This window comes from Nyctibius grandis, chromosome 25 (genome assembly GCF_013368605.1).
Source record: "Nyctibius grandis isolate bNycGra1 chromosome 25, bNycGra1.pri, whole genome shotgun sequence".
NCBI classification, from domain to species: Eukaryota; Metazoa; Chordata; class Aves; order Nyctibiiformes; family Nyctibiidae; genus Nyctibius; species Nyctibius grandis.
In genome coordinates this window covers 6,286,724-6,296,474 of record NC_090682.1, presented here as the reverse complement: position 1 = coordinate 6,296,474, position 9,751 = coordinate 6,286,724, and the positions used below count along the sequence as shown (strand labels likewise).

General features: G+C 44.5%; 1 protein-coding gene across 2 annotated transcripts; it reads left to right on the top strand.

The window, feature by feature from the left end:
* Positions 1-2,731: 2,731 nt before the first annotated feature.
* Positions 2,732-9,160, top strand: DRD2 (dopamine receptor D2). Of its 2 annotated transcripts, XM_068418339.1 has the most exons (7): positions 2,732-3,028; positions 4,785-4,894; positions 5,416-5,552; positions 6,231-6,421; positions 7,297-7,383; positions 8,028-8,367; positions 8,967-9,160. In XM_068418339.1, the coding sequence occupies exons 1-7, from the start codon at positions 2,747-2,749 to the stop codon at positions 9,158-9,160; spliced, it is 1,341 nt and encodes a 446-aa protein (XP_068274440.1). In that variant the 5' UTR covers positions 2,732-2,746. The 2 variants fall into 2 exon arrangements, with proteins under 2 accessions (XP_068274440.1, XP_068274439.1); XM_068418338.1 differs by lacking the exon at positions 7,297-7,383 and having other exon boundaries at positions 2,747-3,028.
* Positions 9,161-9,751: the final 591 nt, after the last annotated feature.

The following is a 9,751-nucleotide window of genomic DNA, read 5'->3' as shown; positions in this document are numbered from 1 at the left end:
ACCTTCGGGAATTTCATACTGCGTTATGAAGAAGCAAAGGCTGACTGCACGTTTTGGCAGCCAGGTCCAGACTCGCTCCAAAGGCCACGAATCTTTACCAAGCAGAAACCAGATGCTGTGCTGACATGCACCATGGTGTCTGCTAGACACCGATGCTAGCTCAGGATCAGGCCCGCGAATATTTTATGCCTGAGAGTGTTTGCAAGCTGAGTAAAGACCAAAGAGAGGGTTACACCTTTGCTATTTCTGAGAGAAAAAAAAAAGATGTTTGCCCTGAATCAGGGCATCTCTGACCTAGCACAGAACTAAGAAGAGCCGAGGGCAGACACAGGATACTATTCAAACACAGGCAAGCTGTAGGTATGAGTTTCTGCTGGAGCCTTTTACCTCCTGCTTCCCAGTAAGCTGTCTGGTACCTCAGAGAAGCAAACTCTGCTTCTCTGCTTAATACACATTTTGTGTTCAGATCTTGCCAGAAAGACAAACAGGTTTGTTGCTGCCAGTTGTGAACATTACACATTTGCCAGGGAGGTGTCGTGCTTGTTTGCCACAAATGTAATTAGATGATCAATCACAAGGAGCCAAGGAGAAATACCGGCATTGCAAACAAACATATTTTTCAGTTTGGTCTCTGAAAAGAATGGAGAGAGAACTGCAAAGGAGAGAAAAACTCTGGCTTCGTGTTTACAGCCTCTGTCCTGGCTGTCTTTTTGCTGCCATTTCCAGCAGGGAGTAGCAGCCAGCCAGATTTCCTCCAGTTGCTGAAAGACATCTGGAAAGCGTGGGAACTTGTTGAGAGAGGCTATTTTCCTCTGGATGGCAAACGGGTTCCCGGTTAGGCCATGCTTGAACAGGGGCACTCAGGGAGGTGAATGTAAAGGGGATTAGCACAGACCCGGGTGTACCCCGATCCGACAGAAAAGGAAAGCAGCAGAGATGCTCTGTGATGCAGACATGCTGCTGTGCTGCTGGCACCAAACACAAGGCTGCAACCTTGCTGCTCGTTCCTGCCCTTGACCTCTCAGTAAATCCATATCTGGATTAGCTCAGCCATACTAAAAATCTGTGTGGACTCTGTATGGGAATTAAAGTGGCTTTACTGCAGTTAATTCACAAAGGAATTTGTTCCATTTCAGGACTCTCCCCACATCTGCATCCCAAGTCTCAGCTAAAACAGACTCTGTTTTGCCTCTGGCAGTAGCGTACAGGGATACTGGAACTCAGCAAGGTCCCACAAGGACAGCGCGTAGCGAGATGCCATTGGTACTACTACCTTTTCTCTGTATTTGTGAACCCTTCCCTCTGCCTCCATAGGAAAATGCAGGTCCCTGGGCAAATGCAGTAAAAAGCACTCTCTTTTCCAGTCACCTTTCCTAAGTGCTTCTTTCTTCTCTACCAAGAAACTGTCAAGAGTAAAATAAAAAGTTCTCCTTAAAACAGTACTGAAAGACTCACAAGACACTCTAATGGCCACTGTAATGCTTCCAAATGATTCCACCGAGTTTCAATGGCTTGTAAAATGAGCAGGGCCGGAATTACCACGTACACAACTCCCCCTTGTCTCTGGCCTGTTCTCCATGAAACACAATTCTGTTTTGCGAACTGCAGTCTGAGCTCGGAAGGATCCAGGGGCTGATCCTGCACATATCAAATCATTCCACTCCTTTTAAACTTTTAGGACTCTTTTCTATGTTCCTGCTTTTTTTTTTAATCTTGCATTTTATGCATGTTTCTGCCTACTCTAGGCAGAACTATCTCTAGTTTTGCGTTATCAAAGGGCAACAGGAGAAAAGAAAAAACCGTTGCTGCATTTAGCATTGATTTTTTCCCCTTCACTCTGAGTCACATAAGCTAACATTTAATTAATTTCTGACACTTTGACAGTTTCTAAGAAGACATTTGTAGAGCTATCAAGTGCCGCTGATAGCACTGTCAGACAGACACTTTTTGAATTATCAGCTATTAAGGACCCATATGCAACAAATTTCCAAGGATTATTATACAAATTGTTCTTTGAATGAGAAAAGCACACAAAAGCTCAGTGAAATATAAAGAAACCATTGTTCCCAGGTGAATTTGATATTTGCAAATGTTTTGCTATTTTGATCACTTACATGGTTTAATAAATCGAATTCACTTTGTCTTTTATTAAGAAAACTAAATGGCCTGTTTTGGGATGTCTGAGGACACGGCCAGATTTTCAAATCACAGTGGTCTTTATGGAGATACAGCTTGAGAAACATAGAGTACTTGATTTTAGGAAGTGCTGAGCAGCGATAGAGGTCCTTCAAGATGTCTCAAACCAGAAATGCCAAAACCAAAGTAGCCAAAATCTGCAGTTGCTTTTAATCAGCTCTTGCCTTTACTCTTTGGTCGTGCTCTCTGACATGTCACCATTTCTTCATGTAGTGACTCCTTCAGACCCAGAATCGGCTGTAACACAGAGTAACTGATATTCCTGGCCACAGAAATCTGGGGGATAATCTGGAAATAGAAATTAACTTCTTGAATCCCTGCCTAAGTATCTGACCATCAGTTCAGTCTCCCATCTGAGTCTTCATTGCATTTCCAGTCAGTCAACCATTTACACATAGGAATTCAAGGCAGGGGGAACAGGCTCCACAGAATCCCAAGAGTGAGGTAGCACATGTGCAGTTGTTTTATTTTTGCTTTACATGTTGGATTTTGAATGTCTTTTCAACATCTTTGTTTCAGGGTGGAGCTGGAACCTGGCACTTTCACCTCCATGGATCCCCTAAACCTCTCTTGGTTCAACGGTGACATTGGTGACAGGAACTGGAGCAAGCCACTCAACGAGTCCAGTGCAGACCAGAAGCCTCTTTATAACTACTATGCCATTCTACTCACCCTCCTCATCTTTGTCATTGTTTTTGGCAATGTGCTGGTGTGTATGGCTGTGTCCAGGGAAAAAGCCCTTCAGACTACCACTAATTACCTGATCGTGAGTTTGGCAGTGGCTGATCTCTTGTTAGCAACTCTGGTCATGCCTTGGGTGGTCTATCTGGAGGTAGGTGACCCAGTTTTCTTTTGCAGTACTGGATGTTTCTGGTGAATGGGTAGAGAGAGGGAAGGTTTAGCAGCCTGGACATCAGCTATTTCGAGACCTCCTGAATTTCTCCAAACAAAAGTGGTTTACTTTCCTAACAGTTGGTTCCTTAGTCTCCCAAGTAGGACAATCAGGACTCTACATCTCAGCAATTTTTTAAATTTACTTTTGCCCTTTCTGCTCTTATCCACACTCTGCTAAACCTACTGCTAGCTTGAAGCGACAAAAAGCATGACAAATACTATCTGACAGAGAAGGAGCCATTGGACTGATGTGGGTTAAGCACACTGTGGTCCCTCTCTGGGTCTGCAATCTGAAATCACAACTGGCCAGAACCTTTTGTTCTGTAAATATCTTCATTTCTTTTTAGGTTTTGTGTCACAAGCTTGGACAAAAATGAATGTCAAAAGGAAATCCTTTTAAAAATCAGCCTCAATGCAAACAAATCTTCTACCTCCAAACTTCTGAGGTTTCTCTTACATAAATGAAAGCACTAAGAGAAAGAACTGTTGCAGTTTACAGCATCTCCCATAAACTCAAAACTATGTGCTCAGGAAACTGATTTTGCAGAGGCTTATATCTGGCTGGAAACCTTTGCCTTTGGGAAAAATCTCATCAAAGTTACTGCTGTAACTGTCTCTTAAATGTTTTTTTAGTCACTGAGTATTCATCTGTCACTCAGGCTTCAATGCAGTCATTCTTTCTTCCTTCTTTATGATGCCTATGGTTATGTATATCAGAGCAGAAATAACTGAAGAATAGATATCTTATTCATTCTATTTTCAAATGCAGTAGGACTCTATTTTTATTAGAGGGAAATATACTTTTTTCATCACATGTCAAATACAGCAGTCCTAATAATTGCTATTAAACTTAATTGGCAAAGTTCAGTTTCAATAGCAAGATAAGTGAAGAGAAAAAGGCTACTGGTAACTGGAAGCATTATCATTAATTCTTTGTCTTTATCACAACATGTAGTGTGTCAAAGAATTTTCACTCCGAATTTAATTCATTTTGTTCACAAAAAAAATATGCGAGGAATTTCTACTCCAATTTTTTAAACTAAGCAGTAAAGGAAAGCTCCTGCTTCTCTACTGCTGATCTTTGTTAGGTATAATTGCAAAGAGTGTCTAATAGAAAGCTGTAAGTAGAATTAGAGGTGCTCGGGATATAAAATTAATGTATTTCCTTCCCAATATTTCTTTGCAATGCTTCAGAGACCTGTCTAAGCTCCTACATAGCTCACTCTGACTTTGAGGAGACTTGTGCTCCCTTACGTCATTGGAATATGAACCCAGGTTTGTGTTTGCTGGTTGGGCTGCCCAACTCAATACAGAGTAACAGGATGGAATCAGGAAGGACAAAATCACACCAGCCCTCAGGAGAATGCTCTAAAGAATGGTGTGGATGGAGCAGAGTACTTCCTTTGTGGCCGTGCCATCATTTGAGACCTTTAGACTAGACAGGACCAAGTCCTCAGAGGCACTCAATGGCAAACAGTCCTACTTGACACGGCATGTGACTGATTGCATGTGACTGATTGCATGTGACTGATTGCATGTGGCCTGATTCCAGCTGGAACTTCTGTAGACAAAATTTTGATCCCTCTTGAACCAGAACTCCAGCTACCAGCAAGCATCTGTATCTTTGTGCAAAATTCTCCCTTTAGACCCCCCTCGGTGAAATCTTTTACTGACCTTATTCCCTCTCTTTGCAGGTGGTTGGTGAGTGGAGGTTTAGTCGAATCCACTGTGATATCTTTGTAACCCTTGACGTTATGATGTGTACTGCCAGTATCCTCAACCTCTGTGCCATCAGCATTGACAGGTGAGGGCTCCGTGGCAGTAAGTCGTGTCGAATCCACGGTAGGAAGTCATGGCCATCTTTATAGGGTCTAATTTTACCTGTGACTCAGAGACTTGAAAATGGTGGGAGCTAGTGCTGATGACGTCTTTTGAAGAGCAATTTAGGAGACTTAAGTGAGGTCTGAGCAGGGATTCCGCCAGAAGCAGACATAGAAACACTGGTCTTGAGAATGTAAATGTATATGTCTGCATATGTTCCCATTAGTTAGTCCTTCTGTTTATATACTTGAATGATGGAGCAGACATCGGTGGGAAGGCAGGAGCTCAGAGAGAGTGGAAGAACGATGCTGTGCTAAGCTACCCCCAGCCTCATGCCTTCCAAAACTGGGAACACAAACCTCTCGGAGATTCGTGAAACCTGGCTTGCCCTGTATTCTCTTGCTGGACCAGGCTTTCCGACACAGTAACTAGGTGTAATTTCCCACAAAGTTTGTCAGCACTGGCAGAATAACAACAGACGGGGTTTCTATCTTCACACTGCAGGTACACAGCAGTAGCGATGCCCATGCTGTACAACACCCGCTACAGCTCGAAGCGCAGGGTCACAGTCATGATTGCTGTGGTCTGGGTGCTTTCATTTGCCATCTCCTGCCCACTCCTCTTTGGTCTCAACAACACAGGTGAGTGTTATGCCACCTGCAGCTGGCTATTGGCATCTTCCTGGCTTTACTGGGTCACCTGATAGTCTTCTGTTACAAGCCAGGAATAAACATGGGGATCAGGTTTTAGGTTTATTGGGATGTATCCGTCCCTGTTTCAGGTGTCCTCTCTCGGTGTCATCCCAGACTATTTCTGCCAGCTGCTTCTGGATCTATCTCTTGCTGTTCCAGATCAGTGTTTTAGACACATCAGAACTGAGGTTTTGTAGAAGTTTACACAACGCTCATCAATGTTTCATTAACATTTGTTCACTACAAATTCAAAATCCCTCTTACATTAAAACATGTGAAAAGGAAAGTCACGGGACAAATAGCTTCACTGAGATCGGAGAGAAAAGGACTGGCTGTTCAGCCATCAGCTTCACAGGAAGACTGGATGGTATACAGCATGGGATCAGCGGGCTTTTAATGATAGGGCAAGCAATAGCCAGGGACTTTGGGTCCGTATGTGACTCCCTGTGACCCAAGGGGAGTTTGCTGTTCTGGTGCCACTTCCAGCTGACATGGTGGTCCCCCCTAGAACCCAAACCCCTCACTCTCTGGGTATCTCTGTGCCTTCTGAAAGAGGGAGAGAGAAGGGGAAGCCAGTGCTAGCTCCTAGCAGCAGGGACAACAAGCCTGAAACTTTTTGTCTTCCAGATGAGAATGAGTGCATCATTGCCAATCCTGCCTTTGTTGTGTATTCCTCTATCGTCTCCTTCTACGTCCCCTTCATTGTCACCCTGCTGGTGTATGTGCAGATCTACATCGTGCTCCGGAAGCGCAGGAAGCGAGTCAACACCAAGCGCAGCAGCCACGGCCTGGACTCAGACACGCAAGCCCCGCTGAAGGTAACTAGACCTCTGCCCTGCTCTCAGCAGTCTCTGTCCTTTCCCCTTCCTGCTCCACTTCATGCCCAAAGCACTCCCTCCTTTCCCCAAGTGACACTGGCTGGACTAGGTGAAATACTGGGTCAGAAAGGCGAATGCTGTGTCCCGTGCCGTTCTGGAGTCCCCGTTGCACACTCTGGATTACCAAGTCACTGGCGGGTGCTTCACAGGCCTCCCTGGATCTCAGGGGATGTTTCAGCAGCAGATCTGCATTAGAAGCTGCTTCATTAACCAAACTGTATTTCCTTTGGTCCTGCTGAGTTTGGGCTGGGTACCTGAGACTACAGGCTGTACTGTTTTCTGAGTCAGTCCTGCTGTTGTGACGAAGAATTTCAATGGGGATTGTTTGCGTGGCTGGGGTGCAAACTACATCACTGGTAATGATACCTCTGCAGTGAAAACAGCCTCTCAAAGCATGAGATATGTATATAAGTGGAGTCCAGCTGAGCGTGTTAAGTGCGAGACTGCTTGTCAAAATGCTACTCTTGCAGCACGTGCAAAGCAACCAGTAGGAACGTGTAGTCCCAGAGGCACTACCTCCAAGCTGCATTGCCTCAGAGGCCAGTGTCATGTCAAGCAAAGGAGGCAGCTAGACAGTGATAGACTGAAACATGAGCAGATCTTTGTGCTTTCCTTCCTTTGGTGAAAAGCACAAGGGAAACTTGCCTCCATTACTGCTTCTTCAGAGTAGTTTTCCATCATTCTTAGCACCGTAGTCACACTAATTAATTTCTGCTTCATGCCCTGTGTCTGTATTTCCACGTGCCTCCCTTACCAGCTTCCCTTCCCAATTACTATCTGCTTGTGTAACCTCTGAGCTGGTGCTTGCCCCTTAGGACAAATGCACTCATCCAGAAGACGTCAAGCTCTGCACAGTTATTGTGAAGTCCAATGGGAGTTTCCAAGTTAATAAGCGCAAAGTGGTGAGTGTTAAAGAGAAGTGGTAGCTTTTCAGAGCATTTAGCTTTCCCCTTTTCTCCTCTCAGGATGCAAAATGAATTTATGTAGGGTGGGAGAAAAATAAACTAAGAACAAAGGTTAACATTCAGTCTCAAAATTTAAATATTCTTCCCATTCCTTAGAGTGAAGCAGGGGGTTTAAGATCATAGAGCTCAAAAAGCCAGACTAAGCTCACCTAAAGATCAGCACTAAAAGCCATGACATTTTAACATTTTGTGTCTCTGATTTTTTTCTCTGTTATTTAAATCTTGGACTGCATTGGCTTTGTTGGGTTTTGCTTGTTGATTTCATTCGTATTTATTTATATTCTGAAAACCTAAATAAAATCTATGCAGAAGTGGAGACAGTGTCTCTCCCATTTCTTAACCTCTTTGTGCGATAAAGGAGAGCCATTCACTGCAGTTCTGTCAATCCCATATACCCAAAAGTATTCTTATCTGTGAGCACTTTACAGCCCTTTCTCCAAGCATCTACCAAAAATGTAGGGAGGGAGAAGAGGGATTAATTGTTCTTCAACATCATCCAGCTTCACTCTGTAAGGAATGTGCATTGCTCCTCTCTGTATATTTATCTGTCTTTATGTTGTGGACATTTGATTCTTGTCCAGGAGGCGGAGAGTCACATAGAAGAGATGGAAATGGAGATGGTGTCCAGTACCAGTCCCCCTGAGAAAACCACCATCAAACCAGCAGCACCAAGTAACCATCAGTTGGTTGTGCCAGTTGCTTCTACTCTGGGCACCAACTCAACCCTGCAGGCACCCTTGGACAGCCCTGGGAAAGTAGAGAAGAATGGACATGCCAAAGAAACACGCCACATGGCCAAGGTCTTTGAGATCCAGTCTATGCCCAATGGCAAGACGAGGACCTCTCTGAAGACTGTGAGCAGAAGGAAGCTGTCACAACAGAAGGAAAAGAAAGCCACTCAGATGCTAGCCATTGTGCTCGGTGAGAGTGTGCATTGGCTTCCTCTCATGTTTCTGCAGAAAACCAATAGCTACCCAGGATTAAGGTAGCCAGTCTGAATGCCCAGTGTAGACTCTTTTTTCCAGGCCTCCACAGAAATAATTCCACTGGATACATTAGAGGATATGTAGGCAAGTAGGCAAGAGGCTGCCAATAGGAATGCTACCTCCTTCCCAGCTAGGAACAGTTCACAGCGCTGTACAAAAGGCTCAGAAAGCTGTCCTTCTGGGGGGTCTTCGGACTGCCAAAAGACAGCTGGGTGCAGGGACAAGAGAGCTCATGGGCCTTCTAGAACACAAAAGGCAGCATAGCTCAGCAAGAAACTGGCGCCTCCGAAGGCCAGATTTTTTGATGTAAACTGACATCTGATCTAATTACACCACTGATCTAATTACATCAGCAAAGAAGTTCTTTAGTACCTGGATACTCAGAATATAGACTGAGACCTAAGAGACAAACAGAAGTCTTATTTCTCAGGGAAACATTTTTCCTTTATGCCCAAAAGAATCTTACTGTTCTCATAGTCTCAAAAGTTATCCAACTTTCAGCAATCAAAATCTGTCTCTTTCCTTTTCCCCCAGGTGTTTTCATCATCTGCTGGCTCCCATTCTTCATCACTCACATCCTGAACATGCACTGTGATTGCAACATCCCCCCAGCAATGTACAGCGCCTTTACGTGGCTAGGATATGTCAACAGTGCTGTCAACCCAATTATTTACACCACCTTCAACATTGAATTTCGCAAGGCTTTTATGAAGATCCTCCACTGTTAAAAGTAAAAACAGCAACCACATTTTTAAGAATGAGGAAAAAAAAGAAACCAATGCCATTCACGCACGCAAACGGGCAGCCATGGGGAGGTCTCTAGCTCTTGTATTGGGCATGAGGCCTACAGTGTTACGACAGTGCCATGCCCATGCATCTCTTGGTGGGGATGTAACGAGGACCTTCACGTGGGAGGTTCTTTCATCCCTCGAGGTGACTGTTAGACTCTGGGACACCAAACCCAAGGGCACTTTTCTACCCTCACACTGTGTTTAGAGCGGAAGCAAAAATCAAGGCACATTCACTTGATTCTTGCCTGTGGCCATCTAACCTTGAGTGCATTAAACACAGACAGTCTCAGAGCCATGTGAAGGTAGCAATAGACCGCTGCTGCTACTGGCTTGTGTGTTACATCATTGACACAATTCTCACCAAAGACAAGACCATCTTTTCCGCTTTGCAATAGGAGCCAGACAGAGCCTGCGGAAACTCCATGCAATAGCTTTGCCTTCACCTCGAGCTGACAGCCAGTATTAAACTGCTGAAGCCTCGAGGGAAAACTTTAAGAGGTCCCCAAGTGGGCTAAGAAGGTTCTGCCA

Bases quoted from the DNA above. Each gene is read 5' to 3' on its own strand.
- DRD2 (XM_068418339.1), top strand. From the start codon at position 2,747: ATGGATCCCCTAAACCTCTCTTGGTTCAACGGTGACATTGGTGACAGG. The intron at 7,384-8,027 runs GTGAGTGTTAAA...ATTCTTGTCCAG, and splicing joins AAGTTAATAAGCGCAAAGTG to GAGGCGGAGAGTCACATAGA. The intron at 8,368-8,966 runs GTGAGAGTGTGC...CTTTTCCCCCAG, and splicing joins GATGCTAGCCATTGTGCTCG to GTGTTTTCATCATCTGCTGG.